At 45.7% G+C, this 22,279-nt stretch overlaps 1 protein-coding gene across 2 annotated transcripts in view; it reads left to right on the top strand.

Annotated features, from left to right (window-relative positions):
- The window catches only part of LOC110496778 (protein spire homolog 1), a 109,493-nt gene that overhangs the window by 35,342 nt on the left and 51,872 nt on the right, over nt 1-22,279 (top strand). For both annotated transcript variants that reach the window (XM_090209445.1, XM_090209444.1), the window contains exons 3-6: nt 2,552-2,791; nt 11,055-11,180; nt 16,115-16,189; nt 19,100-19,264. In XM_090209445.1, coding sequence (XP_090065571.1) covers nt 2,552-2,791; nt 11,055-11,180; nt 16,115-16,189; nt 19,100-19,264 — 606 coding nt within the window. The remainder of the gene's footprint in view (nt 1-2,551; nt 2,792-11,054; nt 11,181-16,114; nt 16,190-19,099; nt 19,265-22,279) is intronic.

Raw genomic sequence — 22,279 nt, 5'->3', positions numbered from 1 at the left:
CCTGTTGGCCACTCCCTCACCTGGTTAGGGAGAACATGTCTGTAAATGAGACGCCTGGCCTTGTTGGCCCCTCCCCTCACCTGGTTAGTGTGATGCCTGGTCTTGTTGGCCCCTCCCTCACCTGGTTAGGGAGAACATGTCTGTAAATGAGATGCCTGGCCTTGTTGGCCCCTCCCTCACCTTGTTAGTGAGATACCTGGCCTTGTTGGCCCCTCCCCTCACCTGGTTAGTGTGATGCCTGGTCTTGTTGGCCCCTCCCATCACCTAGTTAGTGAGATCATGTCTGTAAATGAGATGCCTGGCCTTGTTGGCCCCTCCCTCACCTGGTTAGTGAGATCATGTCTGTAAATGAGATGCCTGGCCTTGTTGGCCCCTCCCTCACCTGGTTAGGGAGATCATGTCTGTAAATGAGATGCCTGGCCTTGTTGGCCCCTCCCCTCACCTGGTTAGGGAGATCATGTCTGTAAATGAGATGCCTGGCCTTGTTGGCCCCTCCCTCACCTGGTTAGGGAGATCATGTCTGTAAATGAGATGCCTGGCCTTGTTGGCCCCTCCCTCACCTGGTTAGTGAGATCATGTCTGTAAATGAGATGCCTGGCCTTGTTGGCCCCTCCCTCACCTGGTTAGTGAGATCATGTCTGTAAATGAGATGCCTGGCCTTGTTGGCCCCTCCCTCACCTGGTTAGTGAGATCATGTCTGTAAATGAGATGCCTGGCCTTGTTGGCCCCTCCTTCACCTGGTTAGTGAGATCATGTCTGTAAATGAGACGCCTGGCCTTGTTGGCCCCTCCCTCACCTGGTTAGTGAGATCATGTCTGTAAATGAGACGCCTGGCCTTGTTGGCCCCTCCCTCACCTGGTTAGTGAGATCATGTCTGTAAATGAGACGCCTGGCCTTGTTGGCCCCTCCCTCACCTGGTTAGTGAGATCATGTCTGTAAATGAGATGCCTGGCCTTGTTGGCCCCTCCCTCACCTGGTTAGTGAGATCATGTCTGTAAATGAGATGCCTGGCCTTGTTGGCCCCTCCCTCACCTGGTTAGGGAGATCATGTCTGTAAATGAGATGCCTGGCCTTGTTGGCCCCTCCCTCACCTGGTTAGTGAGATCATGTCTGTAAATGAGATGCCTGGCCTTGTTGGCCCCTCCCTCACCTGGTTAGTGAGATCATGTCTGTAAATGAGATGCCTGGCCTTGTTGGCCCCTCCCTCACCTGGTTAGGGAGATCATGTCTGTAAATGAGATGCCTGGCCTTGTTGGCCCCTCCCTCACCTGGTTAGTGAGATCATGTCTGTAAATGAGACGCCTGGCCTTGTTGGCCCCTCCCCTCACCTGGTTAGTGAGATCATGTCTGTAAATGAGATGCCTGGCCTTGTTGGCCCCTCCCTCACCTGGTTAGTGAGATCATGTCTGTAAATGAGATGCCTGGCCTTGTTGGCCCCTCCTTCACCTGGTTAGTGAGATCATGTCTGTAAATGAGACGCCTGGCCTTGTTGGCCCCTCCCTCACCTGGTTAGTGAGATCATGTCTGTAAATGAGACGCCTGGCCTTGTTGGCCCCTCCCTCACCTGGTTAGTGAGATCATGTCTGTAAATGAGACGCCTGGCCTTGTTGGCCCCTCCCTCACCTGGTTAGTGAGATCATGTCTGTAAATGAGATGCCTGGCCTTGTTGGCCCCTCCCTCACCTGGTTAGTGAGATCATGTCTGTAAATGAGATGCCTGGCCTTGTTGGCCCCTCCCTCACCTGGTTAGTGAGATCATGTCTGTAAATGAGATGCCTGGCCTTGTTGGCCCCTCCCTCACCTGGTTAGGGAGATCATGTCTGTAAATGAGATGCCTGGCCTTGTTGGCCCCTCCCCTCACCTGGTTAGTGAGATCATGTCTGTAAATGAGACGCCTGGCCTTGTTGGCCCCTCCCTCACCTGGTTAGTGAGATCATGTCTGTAAATGAGACGCCTGGCCTTTTTAACAGAGGGTCACATTTCTGCTGATTTGAGTTTTCACAGGGTCAATGCAGGTTCCTGTTCAGCACTGTTTGTTCATTTAATATCTAGAAGAGTCATATCTATCTATCACCCTGCAGTAAACAAAGTTCCACATTTGGGATGATTAAGTTGTTTTTGCAGGACGTGGGGGGGAGGGGTATCACCACAGTGCAGCTCTTAGTTTAATATCAGTTTGTATGAGGTAGGGACGGTCATTGGTTGAGGTCGGCTGTAACAGGAGTAGGTGGGTCATGTCTGATTTTGAGTGAAAGAATCAATTACAGAATAAATCACCAAATAGACTACTTGGGTTCAGGAACTATTTTTTCATGTCTTCACGTGGGCCTGAGGTCATTTGTCTGTCTGGTTATTGTGGAGTTGGTGACCATCCTGATCTGGTCCAGAATGGTCAATCTGATCCACTGTGTTTGTCTGGACTGGTCTTCATATTGTGTCATTGGGGAATCCTAATGGTAGTAGGAGTTGGTAGCGGCGTCTGTAAGAGTTGGTTAGTGTCTACTGGCTCCGTATGTGGGTGAATAACGGCCTGTTGTTTTTTTGTCTTGTAGGTGATTGAATCTCTGGGAATCATGATCTACAAGGCGTTGGACTACAGTCTGAAGGAGAGCGAGGAGAGAGAGCTCAGTCCGGCTCTGGAGCAACTCATCGACATGATGACCAACATGGCAGAGAAGGAGAGGGACAGTGACCCCTGCCCTGATGAAGGTTACGAGGCCACCGAGGAGGAGGAAGACGAGGAAGACCCAAACACTCTCTGTAATGTAAAAGGATTCAGAGACATCATCATGGTACGTCCTGTCTCACTGTATCAACTATAGTTACCTGTAACGGTACAACTCGGTGACGCGTTAGAGCGGTACGACGCAGTGACCCGTTAGAGCGGTACGACGCGGTGATGCGTTGGAGCGGTACGACGCGGTGATCCGTTAGAGCGGTACGACGCGGTGACCCGTTAGAGCGGTACGACGCGGTGATGCGTTAGAGCGGTACGACGCGGTGACCCGTTAGAGCGGTACGACGCGGTGATGCGTTAGAGCGGTACGACGTGGTGATGCGTTAGAGCGGTACGACGCGGTGATGCATTAGAGCGGTACGAACCATTAGAGCGGTACGACGCGTTAGAGCGGTACGACGCGTTAGAGCGGTACGACGCGTTAGAGCGGTACGACGCGTTAGAGCGTTAGGACCCGTTAGAGCGTTAGGACCCGTTAGAGCGTTAGGACCCGTTAGAGCGTTAGGACCCGTTAGAGCGGTACGACCCGTTAGAGCGGTACGACCCGTTAGAGCGGTACGACCCGTTAGAGCGGTACGACACGGTGACCCTTAGAGCGGTACGACGCGTTAGAGCGGTACAACGCGTTAGAGCGTTACGACCCGTTAGAGCGGTACGACCCGTTAGAGCGGTACGACCCGTTAGAGCGGTACGACCCGTTAGAGCGGTACGACCCGTTAGAGCGGTACGACACGGTGACCCTTAGAGCGGTACGACGCGTTAGAGCGGTACGACCCGTTAGAGCGGTACGACCCGTTAGAGCGGTACGACCCGTTAGAGCGGTACGACACGGTGACCTGTTAGAGCGGTACGACCCGTTAGAGCGGTACGACACGGTGACCTGTTAGAGCGGTACGACGCGTTAGAGCGGTACGACGCGTTAGAGCGGTACGACGCGGTGACCCTTAGAGCGGTACGACCCGTTAGAGCGGTACGACGCGTTAGAGCGGTACGACGCGGTGACCCTTAGAGCGGTACGACCCGTTAGTGGTACGACCCGTTAGAGCGGTACAACGCGGTGACCCTTAGAGCGGTACGACGCGTTGGAGCGGTACGACGCGTTGGAGCAGTACGACGCGTTGGAGCGGTACGACGCGTTAGAGCGGTACGACGCGTTAGAGCGGTACGACGCGGTGACCCTTAGAGTGGTACGACGCGTTGACCTGTTAGAGCGATACGACGCGTTAGAGCGATACAACGCGTTAGAGCGGTACGACGCGTTAGAGCGGTACGGCGCGTTAGAGCGGTACGACGCGATGACAAGTTAGTCTCCTTTGAGCCCTGGTCAACAGTAGTACACTATAAAGGGAATAGGGTGCCATTGGCGTAATAAGTCTAGAGGTTCTGTAGGTACTGATAGGTTCTAAATGAACCTATTAAAACTCAGACGCTTAATCAAGTTCTAACCAAGTTTATTCACCCATTGGGTCAATACAGCTGCATAAGACAAAATACATTCACACAAGCACTGATATTAAACCCTTTCTCCTATGCCGAGTCTCCTACACATCTGAACAGCCAGTGCATCCCTGTTGCTAGGCAGAACCTTAGTGATATCTGTTCTTCCTCACTTCATCTTACCTGACCGCTGCCCCAAAGTGCTCACCAGACTGTCTCTTTTCCTCCCATAGGATGGCTAACAATAACATATTCAGAATGTAAACATTATACATTCCCCTCTCCCTCAGTGACATGAATAAGTACATTTCATGATTTCAGAACCCAACAGTAGACACAGCACTTCAACCAGATGCAGACAAAAAATGACTGAAATATGTTGATACCCAACTATCACTTGTTTAACAGGTTGTTGTTTGGCTCATGTGAAAAATGGATTCACCAGAGCTTAGTGTCTGTCTATCTCCGAGGAGTACATTCATACATAATGACATCATATTCTCTAAAAAGTGCACTACTGTTGACGAGGGCCCATAGGGAATAGGGTGGTATTTGGGATGCAGTCATTAGCAGAGCTTTCCCCACAGACCAGACTTCTCCCTCTGGAGACCTCCAGTCACATCTGAAATAGATGCAGCAGCACGGCTATATTAGATACGTCTGCATTCCTCAAACTCTCCTTCCTTCTCACTCCTTCCCAGACTAAGGGGTTGATAGGGTAGCTAGTCTGCAGCCGCGGTGCTCAATGCTCTCGTCTGAGCTAAGAAAACACAAGCTTCTTTCTGTCTTTTCCACACACTCAGACCTTTGACTTTCACAAGGCCTCAAGGCAGACGGATTAACAGGATGTGTACTCAAAGTGTGCGCCGACCAACTGTCAAGTGCCTTCAATTACATTTTCAACCTCTCCCTGACCCAGTCTGTAATACCTACATGTTTCAAGCAGAACACCATAGACCCTGTGCCCAAGAATGCCAAGGTAATTGCTGCAGGTAACCCTGCATCACTTACATCTGTAACCATGAAGTGCTTTGAGAGGCTGGTCATGGCTCACATCAACACTATCATCCCAGACACCCTAGACCCACTCCAATTCGCATACCGCCCCAAAACATTCACCGATGACGTAATCTCTATCACACTCCACACTGCCCTTTCCCACCTGGACAAAAGGAACACCTATGTGAGAATGCTGTTCATTGACTACAGTTCAGCGTTCAACACCATAGTGCCACCAAAGCTCATCACTAAACTAAGGACCCTGGGACTAAACACCTCCTTCTGCAACTGGAGTACTGAAAAAGTACTGAGTAGGGGATCGGAATACTTATGTAAATACTTAAACTTATGTAAATGTCATATTTTTGTTTTTTACTAATTTTTCCAAAGAAATTGTAAAGATGTTATATGCATTGTCATTATTGGGTATTGTGTGTAGATTGGTGGGGGAAAAAAAAACATAATCAATTTTAGAATAAAGCTGTAACGTAACAAATTGTTGAACAAGTCAGGGGGTCTGACTACTTCCTGAATGCACTGTGTATATACAGTACCAGTCAATAGTTTGGACACAGCTATTCATTCTAGGGTTTTTCTTTATTTTGGCTATTTTCTACATTGTAGAATAATAGTGAAGAAATCAAAACTATGAAATAATTCTAACACATAATAATAACACATATGGAATCATGTAGTAACCAAAAACAAATCAAAATATATTATATTGTTGAGATTCTTCCAACTACCCACCTTTTGCCTTGATGACAGCTTTGCACACTCTTGGCATTCTCCCATGCATACTCACACACAAATATACATACTGTGTATATATATGTTTTTTTCTCCAAATAATTCAGTTTATTACTGTTCATGTTAGCTCTCTGGGAATGAATGCTGCACCTTAATAACCCTATAATGTTGTCTTTGATGTGATTCAGCTGGTCTCGGTCTCGCTCTGTCTCTCTGTGTAACATAACAAATTGTGTAAAAAGTAAAGGGATCTGAATACTTTCCATATGTAGTATATATTTTATAGGAACAGTCCGGCTTTAAACCTGAAATCTTGAAAGTTGTAATAGTAGAATGCACAATTAAGAAATGAGTTGGTGCACCATCCGTTCCTCTTGTCATGTCTTCCTTATAGAGCTATTTAAAACTTGTCAGAAATGACCAGATCAGCCCATGTCAGCTGTTTTTTTTAGTTATGTTTTTTAGCCCATAGATTTTGTTGTACATTTTTTCAGTCAAATATCACATGAATACACATTAGACATGGCAAAATGTATAGAATTGCAAAAATTGCACTGCCTCAGTGCTAGAGGCGTCACTACAGACCCTGGTTCGTTCCCAGGCTTTATCACAACGGGCCGTGATCCGGTAGTCCCATAGGGCAGTGCACAATTGGGTCTGTGTTGTCCGGGTAAGGGGAGGGTTTGGCCGGGTGGGGGAGGGTTTACTTGGCTCATCGTGCTCTAGCGAGTCTTTGTGGCATTCCAGGAGCCTGCAGGCTGACCTTGGTCGTTAGGTGAACGGTGTTTCCTCCAACACATTGGTGTGGTTGGCTTACGGGTTAAGCAGCCGGATGTTAAGATGCTCGGTTTGGCGGGTCATGTTTCGCAGGACGCGTGACTCGACCTTCGACCCCCGAGCTCTTTGGGGAGTTGCAGCGATAAGAAGAGATCGAAATTGGGGAGAATAAATGATAATCTGTAGAATTGCAGAAAATAAGCTTTAAACCTGCAAATTTCTCTCCACTAACAAGAAGGGTGTGAACAGTTTGTGTCATTAACAGTACATTAACAGTACCCATAGAAATAGACGTGGTCGCGCAGGGGAAGGGGGTCCCTGAGTGAAAACGTTTGGGAACCCCCGCAATAGGGTGCCATTTAGGACTGAGCCATGGAAATACCCAGCAAAGGGATTTGTACTGTGGTGTCCACACTCAGGCTGCGCTGCTGTCAGTTTTACCTCAGAGGAGGAAGAAGAAAGATAACACCTGTGTGTCCCAAATGGCACCCTATTCCTTATGGCCCCCGGTCAAAAATAGTGCACTTCATAGGGAATAAGGGTGCCGCTTGGGACAAAACCCTCACCTGGCTGTTTCGGGCATTCCTGTTTTGGGCGGTGACATGCACAACAACAAAGACTTAAAACCAGACATGTTACATTTTTCAACTCCTCCTTGAATGCATCATTTGGCATGACAAGTCAGGCATCCAGACCTGTTAGTCATAGCAGCATACCGTGAGGGTCACAGCTTTTAATTGTCTGTTTTTTGCTAGTCATGCACTTCCAGTGCTTTCAGAAAGTATTCATACCCCTCTTCTCACCCTCCACACAACATAGCCCATAATTGCAAATTTATTGAAAATTAAATAATGAAATATCTAAATTACTTAAGTATTCATATATATATATATATATATTTTTGTGTGTGTGTGTGTGTGTGTGTGTGTGTGTGTGTATATACAAAAAAATATGAGGGGGTTGGAAATGAAACAATTACATTGATAGAAGCAAAAATCTATATGCAATATACCCCCTAAAAAAATAAAGGTGACTGGCAGGAGTGGGCAACGGACTCTGTCTACGGGTGACCTAGTTAGTTAGCTACTAGTTAGTTAGCTACTAGTTAGTTAGCTACTGTTGTTGCCCCGTTTCTTTTTCTGTGGAGATTATCGGCGGTTGGAATCCAACGTTATGGTGCATTACCACCTCCTGGTGTACTGGACCCCTCCTGGTGTACCGGACCCCTCCTGGTGTACCGGACCCCTCCTGCCTGTGTACCGGACCTCTCCTGCCTGTGTACCGGACCTCTCCTGCCTGTGTACCGGACCTCTCCTGCCTGTATACCGGACCTCTCCTGCCTGTGTACCGGACCTCTCCTGCCTGTGTACCGGACCTCTCCTGCCTGTGTACCGGACCTCTCCTGCCTGTGTACCGGACCTCTCCTGCCTGTGTACCGGACCTCTCCTGCCTGTGTACCGGAACTCTCCTGCCTGTGTACCGGACCTCTCCTGCCTGTATACCGGACCTCTCCTGCCTGTGTACCGGACCTCTCCTGCCTGTGTACCGGACCTCTCCTGCCTGTGTACCGGACCTCTCCTGATTTACCGGACCTCTCCTGCCGGTGTACCGGACCCCTCCTGGTGTACCGGACCCCTCCTGGTGTACCGGACCTCTCCTGCCTGTGTACCGGACCTCTCCTGCCTGTGTACCGGACCTCTCCTGCCTGTGTACCAGACCTCTCCTGCCTGTGTACCGGACCCCTCCTGGTGTACCGGACCCCTCCTGCCTGTGTACCGGACCCCTGCTGCCTGTGTACCGGACCTCTCCTGCCTGTGTACCGGACCTTTCCTGCCTGTGTACCGGACCCCTCCTGCCTGTGTACCGGACCCCTCCTGGTGTACCGGACCCCTCCTGGTGTACCGGAGCTCTCCTGGTGTACCGGAGCTCTCCTGGTGTACCGGACCTCTCCTGCCTGTATACCGGACCTCTCCTGCCTGTATAACGGACCTCTCCTGCCTGTATACCGGACCTCTCCTGCCTGTGTACCGGACCTCTCCTGCCTGTGTACCGGACTTCTCTTGGTGTACCGGACTTCTCTTGGTGTACCGGACCTCTCCTGCCTGTGTACCGGACCTCTCCTGCCTGTGTACCGGACCCCTCCTGGTGTACCGGACCTCTCCTGCCTGTATACCGGACCTCTCCTGCCTGTGTACCGGACCTCTCCTGCCTGTGTACCGGACCTCTCCTGGTGTCCCGGACCTCTCCTGCCTGTGTACTGGACCTCTCCTGGTGTACCGGACCTCTCCTGCCTGTGTACCGGAGTCATAGCTTAGAAATGGACCAATATAAGTATTAAGAGGAACGCCCACATGCAGGAACGCCCCGAATTGCGGGCCGCAATTGTACCCTTCTTGGCTGGACTGCCTCCTCTAGAAACTAAAAGACATGAATTCCATGTTAATGATGGAGAAAGAGACTACCTATCATTGTTATTTTCTGAATTCCTCCACGTAAAATACAGTTCTCTTCATAGAAACACCAGCTAGATCAATGGTCTGAAGTTCACTAGCCATTATGTAATAACAAATCAATCACTCAAATGTAGCCTGGTAGTAACAGGAATAATTAGTGTTACTGCTGGTATCAAAGCAACTTAATAGGTCAATTGTGAACATGGTATTTGTTACGTTCCCCAGTTTATGTGTTGTAGTTTGTGTATTTGCATGTGTTTTATTTCAGGAAATGGCTTCCTGAAATCCCTCAAGCAGCTGATTGGTCGACTCCAGGGCTAATTGGAGAGCTGACCCCGCCCCCTCGTCAAGACGCAGCTGTCTCCAATTACCTGTTCCTTCTGAAGCTATATAAAAGCCAGTGTTCTGTTCAGGAGAGAGTTTTTTTTTTTGCTGGGAGGTCATTGCATAGGGATTTTGCGAGAGAGATTTGCTAGAGATTTGCTGGGAGGTCATTGCAGAGCGATTGTTTGTGATAGAGAGATTTGCTGGGAGTTCATTGCTGGGAAGTTGGTATGTTTTGTGAGTTTGTTGCTCAGATAGAGCTTATTTTATGTCCTTTGTTTCTTAGTTTGTTTGTGAAATTGTTTAATATTCTGTTTCATTTGTTCCCAGGGGGAAAGGGGAAGGCACCTTGGGAGTGTTTAGGCAAGAGGCCCGCGGGCATACATATACCCGTAGTATATTCACTGTCTAGGCACACTAGATAAGACCTGGGCGGACCACCCCCTGTATTTTGATTAGGGCACCAGGTGGTGCTAAATTAGGTAAGTAGTGGGTAGGCAGATAAGATAGGAGAGGGGGGGGGGGGCTTTGAGATTTACTTTCTTTGCTTTGGTTCCGTCCAGCCCCTTTTCCCCATATTACCGTGTAAAGGAATAAAGTCCTTGTAAACGGTACCACATTCTGCCTGTTGTCATCCTTACTCGCACCTACAGTCCATACCTTTTTCACTTCACGGAGAGTTTAGTTGTAGCAGGGTGTTGCGTTCCCTCTTCATAGAGGCGTGCGTAACAGTATTGCTAAGGTTTTCCATGTGCTAAATAATATTTTTGTACTGATGATAATGGTAACATCATGGTTTACTTACTAGGGCCGGTTGCTCCCCAGGGAACATCATAGTTTACTTACTAAGGCCGGTTGCTCCCCAGGGAACATCATAGTTTACTTACTAGGGCCGGTTGCTCCCCAGGGAACATCATAGTTTACTTACTAGGGCCGGTTGCTCCCCAGGGATCATCATGGTTTACTTACTAGGGCCGGTTGCTCCCCAGGGAACATCATGGTTTACTTACTAGGGCCGGTTGCTCCCCAGGGAACATCATGGTTTACTTACTAGGGCCGGTTGCTCCCCAGGGATCATCATGGTTTACTTACTAGGGCCGGTTGCTCCCCAGGGATCATCATGGTTTACTTACTAGGGCCGGTTGCTCCCCAGGGAACATCATGGTTTACTTACTAGGGCCGGTTGCTCCCCAGGGAACATCATAGTTTACTTACTAGGGCCGGTTGCTCCCCAGGGATCATCATGGTTTACTTACTAGGGCCGGTTGCTCCCCAGGGAACATCATAGTTTACTTACTAGGGCCGGTTGCTCCCCAGGGAACATCATGGTTTACTTACTAGGGCCGGTTGCTCCCCAGGGAACATCATGGTTTACTTACTAGGGCCGGTTGCTCCCCAGGGAACATCATGGTTTACTTACTAGGGCCAGTTGCTCCCCAGGGAACATCAGCCATCAACAACTTCTCTTCATCCACACTCTGTTCTGGGCTGTCTTCTCAATCTCCTTCCACTAATGATTTGTGTATACCTTGCTTATTATCAGTGTGTGACTTTGTCTGCCGTCCCTGCTCCCTCCAGCTGTGTACGTCCCACCTGCCAAGCCCCTCTGATGCCCCTAACCACTACCAGGCTGTGTGTCGGGCACTCTACGCCGAGACCAGAGAGCTACGCAGCTTCCTGGAGAAGATCAGGAGTGCTAAAGAGGTGAGAATGCCCCGGACTCAGCAGCAGCTTGATAAAACGTGTGTTGGAGAGGCCTCTGACTCAGCAGCAGCTTGACAAAATGTGTGTTGGAGAGGCGCCTGACTCAGCAGCAGCTTGACAAAATGTGTGTTGGAGAGGCCCCTGACTCAGCTGCCCAGTCTGATCAACAGCTCTACCAGTAGAAGTGTTCAACTGATCAATAAGCTAGAATGATCCCATATTCTGCAGACCTGCTCAGAATATTAGCATGTCAACCAGGAATGGCAAAAGGAGTCAAAGCTGCTTGTAATCCGTTTATCCTTATTTGACCAGAAAGTTCTGTCCAGTTTTCAGACTATTCAGAATGGTTCCTTGACCAAATTATTTGGCCTACTTAATGCTAGTACTTACTGCTAGAAATCATTTTAAATTAATTGAGTCAGTAAAGATTCACACGGGAGAGTTTCAACAGATTAAGAATTCACACGGGAGAGTTATTTTGTAAGCCCTGCGTAGTGGACCAGAAGACCGGCTCCTGATAGGTTAATAGCTCTGTGATATTCAGGGTTGTAGGGGAGGAATATAGTTGTAAACCCTGAAGTTAATGTTATTTTCTAGCAATATAATAGAACGGATAGAATAGAATGTAGCAATAGAATAGAATGGATAGAATAGAATGTAGCAATAGAATAGAACGGATAGAATAGAATGTAGCAATATAATAGAATGGATAGAATAGAATGTAGCAATAGAATAGAATGGATAGAATAGAATGTAGCAATAGAATAGAACGGATAGAATAGAATGTAGCAATAGAATAGAACGGATAGAATAGAATGTAGCAATAGAATAGAACGGATAGAATAGAATGTAGCAATATAATAGAACGGATAGAATAGAATGTAGCAATAGAATAGAATGGATAGAATAGAATGTAGCAATAGAATAGAATGGATAGAATAGAATGTAGCAATATAATAGAATGGATAGAATAGAATGTAGCAATAGAATAGAACGGATAGAATAGAATGTAGCAATATAATAGAACGGATAGAATAGAATGTAGCAATATAATAGAACGGATAGAATAGAATGTAGCAATAGAATAGAACGGATAGAGTAGAATGTAGCAATATAATAGAACGGATAGAATAGAATGTAGCAATAGAATAGAATGGATAGAATAGAATGTAGCAATAGAATAGAATGGATAGAATAGAATGTAGCAATATAATAGAATGGATAGAATAGAATGTAGCAATAGAATAGAACGGATAGAATAGAATGTAGCAATAGAATAGAATGGATAGAATAGAATGTAGCAATAGAATAGAATGGATAGAATAGAATGTAGCAATAGAATAGAATGGATAGAATAGAATGTAGCAATAGAATAGAACGGATAGAATAGAATGTAGCAATAGAATAGAACGGATAGAATAGAATGTAGCAATAGAATAGAATGGATAGAATAGAATGTAGCAATAGAATAGAATGGATAGAATAGAATGTAGCAATAGAATAGAATGGATAGAATAGAATGTAGCAATAGAATAGAACGGATAGAATAGAATGTAGCAATAGAATAGAACGGATAGAATAGAATGTAGCAATAGAATAGAACGGATAGAATAGAATGTAGCAATAGAATAGAACGGATAGAATAGAATGTAGCAATATAATAGAACGGATAGAATAGAATGTTATTCACTACGCTGGGACTTAGAGTACACCAGAACAATATGACATGTAAGAAAGAGAAACATTTCCCTACATATCCATTTTAAGCATTGGTCATCATCTGTTCAAGAAGCTGCCTGCTTTCTAGAGTGCTGTATACACTCACTCCATGCATGTCTATGCATATCAGTCCTTGGCACTCATTTCCATATTCCTTAGGTTGTCATGCCAATTTACTTTGGGCCACATGTGGTGAGTAAGAACACTCCAATATAACGTTTACACACTATATATATGCTATATACAGGGAGTACCAAATCAATGTGGAGCTATATACAGGAAGTACCAGTACCAGATCAATGTGGAGCTATTTACAGGAAGTACCAGATCAACGTGGAGCTACATACAGGGAGTACCAGATCAATGTGGAGCTATATACAGGAAGTACCAGATAGATGTGGAGCTATATACAGGAAGTACCAGATAGATGTGGAGCTATATACAGGAAGTACCAGATAGATGTGGAGCTATATACAGGAAGTACCAGATAGATGTGGAGCTATATACAGGAAGTACCAGATAGATGTGGAGCTATATACAGGGAGTACCACTACCATATAATTTGCGGTAGATATGTACATGAAGGCAGAGCGTAGTGACTAGGCATCAGGATAGATAATAAGGTACAGTTGAAGTCAGAAGTTTACATACACCTTAGCCAAATCCATTTAAACTCAGTTTTTCACAAATCTTGACATTTAATCCTAGTAAAAATTCCCTGTCTTAGGTCAGATAGGATCACCACTTTATTATAAGAATGTGAAATGTCAGAATAATAGTAGATTTATTTCAGCTTTTATTTCTTTCATCACATTCCCAGTGGGTCAGAAGTTTACATACACTCAATTAGTATTTGGTAGCATTGCCTTTAAATTGTTTAATTTGGGTCAAATGTTTCAGATAGCCTTCCACAAGCTTAAGCCATTTTGCCGCAATTTTGGAAGTATGCTTGGGGACATTTGGAAGACCCATATTGCTTCAATATATCCACATAATTATCCTTCCTCATGTAGCCATCTATTTTGGGAAGTGCACCAGTCCTTCCTGCAGCAAAGCACCCCCATAACATGATGCTGCCACCCCGGTACGTCACGGTTGGGATGGTGTTCATCGGCTTGCAAGCCTCCCCCTTTTTCCTCCAAACATAACAATGGTCATTATGGACAAACAGTTCTATTTTTGTTTCATCAGACCAGAGGACATTTCTCCAAAAAGTACGATCTTTGTCCCCATGTGCAGTTGCAAACCGTAGTCTGTCTTTTTTATGGCGGTTTTGGAGCGGTGGCTTCTTTCTTGCTGAGCGGCCTTTCAGGTTATGTCGATATAGGACTCGTTTTACTGTGAATATAGATACTTTTGTACCTGTTTCCTCCAGCATCTTCACAAGGTTCTTTGCTGTTGTTCTGGGATTGATATGCATTTTTCGCAGCCAAAGTACATTCATCTCTAGGAGACAGAACGCGTTTCCTTCCTGAGCAGTATGGCGGCTGCTTGGTCCCATGGTGTTTATACCTGCGTACTATTGTTTGTACAGATGAACGTGGTACCTTCAGGCATTTGGAAATTGCTCCCAAGGATGAACCAGACTTGTGGTCTACCATTTTTTTCCCTGAGGTCTTGGCTGATTTCTTTAGATTTTTCCATGATGTCAAGCGAAGAGGCACTGATTTTGAAGGCAGGCCTTGAAATACATCCACAGGTACACCTCCAATTGATTCAAATTATGTTATTTAGCCTATCAGAAGCTTCTAAAGTCATGACAGAATTTTCTGGAATTTTCCAAGCTGTTTAAAGGCTCAGTCAACTTTGTGTATGTAAACTTCTGACCCACTGGAATTGTGATACAGTGAAATAATCTGTCTGTAAACAATTGTTGGAAAAATGACTTGTGTCATGCACAAAGTAGATGTCCTAACCGACTTGACAAAACTATAGTTTGTTCACAAGAAATTTGTGGAGTGGTTAAAAAAATAGTTTTAATGACTCCAACCTAAGTGTATGTAAACTAGTTTTAATGACTCCAACCTAAGTGTATGTAAACTAGTTTTAATGACTCCAACCTAAGTGTATGTAAACTAGTTTTAATGACTCCAACCTAAGTGTATGTAAACTAGTTTTAATGACTCCAACCTAAGTGTATGTAAACTAGTTTTAATGACTCCAACCTAAGTGTATGTAAACTTCCGACTTCAACTGTATTTGAGTTAGACATCAGGATAGATAATAATAAGCTATTTGAGGTAGATATGTAAATGAAGGCAGGGTAAAGTGACTAGACATCAGGATAGATAATAAGGCATTTGAGGTAGATATGTTCATGAAGGCAGGGTAAAGTGACTAGGCATCAGGATAGATAAGAAGTTATTTGAGGTAGATATGTACATGAAGGCAGGGTAAAGTGACTAGACATCAGGATAGATAATAAGGTATTTGAGGTAGATATGTTCATGAAGGCAGGGTAAAGTGACTAGGCATCAGGATAGATAATAAGGTATTTGAGGTAGATATGTACATGAAGGCAGGGTAAAGTGACTAGGCATCAGGATAGATAATAATAAGCTATTTGAGGTAGATATGTACATGAAGGCAGGGTAAAGTGACTAGACATCAGGATAGATAAGGTATTTGAGGTAGATATGTTCATGAAGGCAGGGTAAAGTGACTAGGCATCAGGATAGATGATAATAATAAGAGTAAAACAGCACAGAGGAGCAGCAGCAAATTATGAGTGGAAAAGTGCACGAGTCTGTATAGGTTTTCTGTGGGAGTGTCAATGTAGTGTGTCTATGATACACTGAGTGAACATAACATTAGGGACACCTGCTCTTTCCACGACATAGACTGACCAGGTGAAAGCTATGATCCATTATGGATATCACCTGTTAAATCCACTTCAATCAGTGTAGATTTTAAGTCTTTAAGCAGTGCAGTTGCCGTACCATGCGGTGATGTAGCCAGTCAAGATTCTCTAAATGGTGCAGCTGTAGAACTTTGGGAGGATTCGAGGGCCCATTCCAAATCTTTTCAGCCTTCTGAGTGCCTTCAGCCTTCAGCCTCTTCACGACTGTGTTGGTGTGTGTGGACCATGTTAAGTCCTAAGGGATGTGGACACTGAGGTGTGTGTGTGTGGACCATGTTAAATCCTTAGGGAAGTGGACACTGGTCTTCTACAGAATATCTCCCACAGTGTGCTAAAATCTCTCTTCCTCCTGTAGAACCTGCGGCGGATGGAGGGAGACACTCGAGAGGAACCAGTCAGAGATCTCAACGAGCTACAGAACGCTGACTGGGTAAGAGTAACCGGAACGCAGTCCACACGTCTGTTTTTCAGAGGAAACTGAAGTTAGGTTGAAAGTACTGTATCCCTTTTTTTTTTCTTTTTTCTTTTACCTTTATTTAACCAGGCAAGTCAGTTAAGAACAAATTCTTATTTACAATGAAGGCCTAGGAACAGTGGGTTAACTGCCTGTTCAGGGGCAGAATGACAGATTTGTACCTTGTCAGCTCGGGGATTTGAACTTGCAACCTTCCGGTTACTAGTCCAACGCTCTAACCACTAGGCTACCCTACCCTGTTTCCTTAACCATGAAACATTATTTTTCTGAGGACACCGCGGAGAGCGATCCACAATCCTCTCTCATATCTCTTAACACAGTACACTACATGTCCAAAACTATGTGGACACCCCTCAAATTGGTGGATTAGGCTATTTCAGCCACGCCTGTGGCTGACAGGTGTTTAAAATTGAGCACACAGCCATAGACAAGCATTGACAGTAGAATTACCTTACTGAAGAGCTCAGTGACTTTCAAGGTAGCACAGACATAGGATGCCACCTTTCCAGCATTGTCAGTTTGTTACATTTCTGCCCTGGCCAACTGTAAGTGCTGTTATTGTGAAATGGAGACCTCTAGGACCAACTACGGCTCAGGCGCGAAGTGGTAGGCCACACAAGCTCACGGAATGGGACCGCCGAGTGGTAGGCCACACAAGCTCACGGAATGGGACCGCCGAGTGGTAGGCCACACAAGCTCACAGAATGGGACCGCCGAGTGGTAGGCCACACAAGCTCACAGAATGAGACAACCAAGTGCTGAAGCAGGTAGCCCTTCCCATAGGAGAGTATTTATTAGACTGGTGGAAATCCGTCTTTTGACAGACTCCAGACCAAAGGACAGATTTCCACCAGTCTAATGTCCATTGCTCATGTTTCTTGGACCAAGCAAGTCTCTTCTTCTTATTGGTGTCCTTTTAGTAGTGGTTTCTTTGCAGCAGTTTCACGCAGTCTTCTCTGAACAGTTGATGTTGAGATGTGTCTGTTACTTGAACTCTGAAGCAATTATTGCGCTGCAATTTCTGAGGCTGGTAACTAATGAACTTATCCTCTCCAGCAGAGGTAACTCTGGGTCTTCCATTCCTGTGGCGGTCCTCATTAGAGCCAGTTTCATCATCAGCGCTTGATGTTTTTTTGCGACTGCACTTGAAGAAACTTTAAAAGTAATTCATTTTCCGCATTGACTGACTTATGTCTTAAAGTTTCTCTTTGCTTATTTGAGCTTTTCTTGCCATAATATGGACTTGGTCTTTTACCAAACAGGGTTATCTTCTGTATACCACCCCTACCCTGTCACAACACAACTGATTGGCTCAAATGCATTAAGGAGTAAAGGAATCCCATAAATTCACTTCTAACAAGGCACAGCTGTTAATTGAAATGCATTCCAGGTGACCTCCTCATGAAACTGGTTGAGAGAATGCCAAGAGTGTGCAAAGCTGTCATCAAGGTGACTACTTTGAAGAATCTCAAATAATATAAACTATATTTAGATTTGTTTAACACTTTCTTTTGTTACAACATGATTCCATATGAGTAATTTAATAGTTTTGATGTCTTCACTAGTATCTAGTAAAAAATAAAGAAAACCCCTTGAATGAGTTCTACAACTTTTGTCTGGAACAGTATATAAATAAATAAATGGTATGTTTCCTGATCTTTTTTTTGTCTCTCAGATATAGGACAGACGCTTCAAAACAAACATCCCATTGACTCTCTGTTCCATGTGGTGAATCTGTTATTCAATGCATTTCTATTGGCTAATAGCAGTAATGCCAAATTCAATGTTTCATCCAATAATTGTTTAAATATTTTTCTTTATAGCTTTAGGGGTCCTAGGACAGACACTTTAACCTTGTTTCTTGTTTCTTGTGATTTGTTATTTTCTGCCATTTATAAACGTGTTATTCAATGTGTTGCTGTGGTCTATAGTAGTACAAGCGTATATATGCTTTTTTTATATACCTAAATGGGTCCTAAAATTCCAAATCCAATCGATAAATGATCCTTGGTATAACCAGCTGAAAATAATTCACTATGTCAGTTTAGAACCCCCCCTCCCCGCCCTGGCTTAGACTCTAGAGGGTTAATACCCTCTCAATGTTGATGCTATTATCCGAGGTTGGGGTCTTTCAATTCAGGAAGTACACTGAAAGTTCAATTCCAAATATGTTTCATTGCCAAAATATGTTACTATCGATGTTCCCGAACAGATTTAACTTTCTTTCCCAAATGAAGCACTGGGGTAGCTGCAGGAAGAGGGTTGGAGAGCCCATGGCATACAGAGTACTGGGTATCTGCAGGAAGAGGGTTGGAGAGCCCATGGCATACAGAGTACTGGGTATCTGCAGGAAGAGGGTTGGAGAGCCCATGGCATACAGAGTACTGGGTATCTGCAGGAAGAGGGTTGGAGAGCCCATGGCATACAGAGTACTGGGTATCTGCAGGAAGAGGGTTGGAGAGCCCATGGCATACAGAGTACTGGGTATCTGCAGGAAGAGGGTTGGAGAGCCCATGGTATACAGAGTACTGGGTATCTGCAGGAAGAGGGTTGGAGAGCCCATGGCATACAGAGTACTGGGTATCTGCAGGAAGAGGGTTGGCGAGCCCATGGCATACAGAGTACTGGGTATCTGTAGGAAGAGGGTTGGAAAGTCCATGGCATACAGAGTATTGGTTGGAATATCACCTGTCGTGCAGTGAGAGCTCCTCAAACAGCGGTTGATGTGTGGAGTTAAATAAGTGTTATTTATTTCTCAGATTCCAAGTAGCCGACAAAACTGGACCGTTTTGCATGACAATAACCGGCTAACAAAATGTCATGACCGCCACAGCCCTAACCCTGCTTTAATCTGGTGTCCCTCAGGCTAAGTTCTGGATGCAGGTGATGGGTGACCTGCGTAACGGGGTCAAGCTGAAGAAGGTCCAGGAGAGACAGTACAGCCCTCTACCTGTAGAGTTCCAGCTCACACCTTATGAGATGCTGATGGATGACATCCGCTTCAAACGATACAAACTACGGAACGTCATGGTGAGGGACTTAAACATGAAGAATATCATCTTAAGGAAGGGGTAGATGTTCATGTTTTAGGTCAGGGATGGGCAACTCCAGTTCTCTGGGGCCTGATTGGTGGCACACTAACATGCCTGACTTCAATAATCAACTAATCATGATCTTCAGTTTAGAATGTAATAAGTTTAATCAGCTGTGTTTGTTAGGGATGGGGGGGGGGAGTGGTGGTTGGCCATCTTTGTTTTAAGTCGTGGTGAGGGAGGGCCCAGTGAGGATGATGGGGGGGGGAGGGGAGCGGTGGTTGGCCGTCTTTGTTTTAAGTTGTGGTGAGGGAGGGCCCAGTGAGGATGGGGGGAAAGCGGTGGTTGACCATCCTTGTTTTAAGTCGTGGTGAGGGAGGGCCCAGTGGGGATGGGGGGAGGGGAGCGGTGGTTGGCCATCTTTGTTTTAAGTCGTGGTGAGGGAGGGCTAGGCCCAGTGAGGATGGGGGGAAAGCGGTGGTTGGCCATCCTTGTTTTAAGTCGTGGTGAGGGAGGGCCCGGTGAGGATGGGTGATGCTGAACCCCAATAGCATCTGATGTTATTCACTAGGAAGCAAACGGGGAGGGACCTGCATGAATCTGTCCAATAAAACCTTTTTTTTTGCAAGAGGTTTTACTATGTTGTGCATTAATGAGATACCTCAGACTGCAGTGTAGAGTTCTTATTTTATATTTTGTTATTCTTTTAGTCCTTTTTATTCCCAATTTCATGATATCCAATTGTAGTTAGTCTTGTCCTATCTTTGCAACTCCCGTACGGACTCGGGAGAGGCGACAGTCGGGAGCCATGCGTCCTCCGAAACATGACCCTGCTAAGCCGCACTGATTCTTGACACACTGCTCACTTAACCCAGAAGCCAGCCGCACCAATGTGTCGGAGGAAACACCGTACAGCTGGCGACCGAAGTGGAAATGTTGTTCAATCTGGGTGTGCAAAGTTCTTAGACTAACCCAGAAAGACTCACTGCTGTAATCGCTGCCAAAGGTGCCATAGATTGTCAAGCAGAACTAAGTAAAAACTGTAACTCGGCCACTCAGTAACATTCAATGTTGTCTTGATAAGCGACTCCAGTGTAGAGTTGGCCTTGTGTTTTATGTTATTGTCCTGATGGGAATTTATCTCCCAGTGATTGTTGGAAAGTAGACTGAACCAGGTTTTCCTCTAGGATGTTGCCTGTGCTTGGCTTTATTCCGTTTCTTTTTATAAAAAAAAAACTCTAGTCCTTGCCGATGACAAGCATACCCATAACATGATGCAGCCACCACCATGCTTGAAAGTGGATAGTGGTACTCAGTGATGTGATTGATTTTCCCAAAACATAACGCTTTGTATTCAGGACAGAAAGTTAATTTCTTTGCCAATTTTTTTTGCAGTTTTACTTCAGTGCCTTATTGCGAACAGGATGTTTTGTCCAGTATTCCTTCTTTTCACTCTGTTAAAATCAAATACAATTTCATTAGTCACATGCACATATTTAGCAGATGTTATTGCAGGAGTAGCAAAATGCTTGTGTTCCTAACTCCAACAGTGCAGTAGGATGTAAAAATGATTCACAACAAAACACACATCTAAAAGTAAAAGAATGGAATTAAGAAATAAGTATTAGAGTAATTGAGTAATGTCAGAGTTGCGTTGACTAAAATACAGTAGAATAGAATACAGTATACAGCAACCTCTAAGGTGCAGGGTTGCATAACCGGGTAGAAGCTGGCTAGTGAAGGTTGTTTTCCTGGCACCACACTCCCAGGGCCCTCAACACCTCCCTGTAGGCGGTCTCGTCATTATTGGTCATCAGGCCTACTGCTGTTGTCATCTGCAAACACCGCACCCTTGTGGGGCCCCAGTGTTGAGGTTCAGCGAAGTGGAGATGTTGTTTCCTACCTTCCCCACCTGGGGGTGGCCTGTCAGGAAGTCCAGGACCCAGTTGCACAGGGTGGTGTTCAGACCCAGGGCCCTGAGCTTAATGATGAGCTTGGAGGGTACTATGGTGTTATATGTTGAGCTATAGTCAATGAACAGCATTCTTGCATAGGTATTCCTCTTGTCCAGATGGGATAGGGCAGTGCGGTGGTGATTGCATGATCTGTGGCCCTATTGGGGCGGTAAGCAAATTGGAGTAGGTCTAGGGTATCAGGTAGGGTGGAAGTGATATGATCCTTGACTAGTCTCTCAAAGAACTTCATGATGACAGAAGTGAGTGCTACGGGGCAATAGTCATTTAGTTCAGATACCTTCGCTTTGTTGGGTACAGGAACAATGGTGGCCATCTTGGAGCAAGTGGGGAAAGCAGACTGGGATAGGGAAAGATTGAATATTTCCGTAAACACAACAGCCAGCTGGTCTGCACATGCTCTGTGCCGGCAGCCTTGCGAGGGATAGCACGCTTAAATGTCTTACTCATATCGGCCATGGGGAAGGAGAGCCCACGGTCCTTGGTAGCGGGCCGCGTCGGTAGCGGGCCGCGTCAGTGGCACTGCGTCATCCTCAAAGCGGGTGAAGAAGGTGTATAGCTTGTCTGGAAACAAGGCTTCGGTGTCCGTAACGTTTCTGGTTTTCCTTTTGCAGTCTGTGATTGTCTGTAGACCCTTGCCACATATGTCACGTGTCTGAGCCGTTGAATTGCGACTCCACTTTGTCTCAGTACTGATGTTTTGCCTGTTTGATTGCCTTACGGATGGAATAACTACACTGTTTGTATTCGGCCATATTCCCAGTCACCTTGCCTTGGTTAACAGTGAACAACAGTGAAGAGGCGACTCCGGGATATTCTTTGCAACTCTGCCTAGAAGGCCAGCATCCGGGAGTCGCCTCTTCACTGTTGACGTTGAGACTGGTGTTTTGCGGGTACTATTTAATGAAGCTGCCAGTTGAGGACTTGTGAGGCGTAAGTTTCTCAAACTAGACACTCTATTGTACTTGTCCTCTTGTTCAGTTGTGCACCGGGGCCTCCCACTCCTCTTTCTATTCTGGTTAGAGACAGTTTGTACTGTT

Source organism: Oncorhynchus mykiss, chromosome 18 (assembly GCF_057628025.1).
Source record: "Oncorhynchus mykiss isolate SJ-2025 chromosome 18, ASM5762802v1, whole genome shotgun sequence".
NCBI classification, from domain to species: Eukaryota; Metazoa; Chordata; class Actinopteri; order Salmoniformes; family Salmonidae; genus Oncorhynchus; species Oncorhynchus mykiss.
This window is presented reverse-complemented; position numbering and strand designations above follow the sequence as displayed.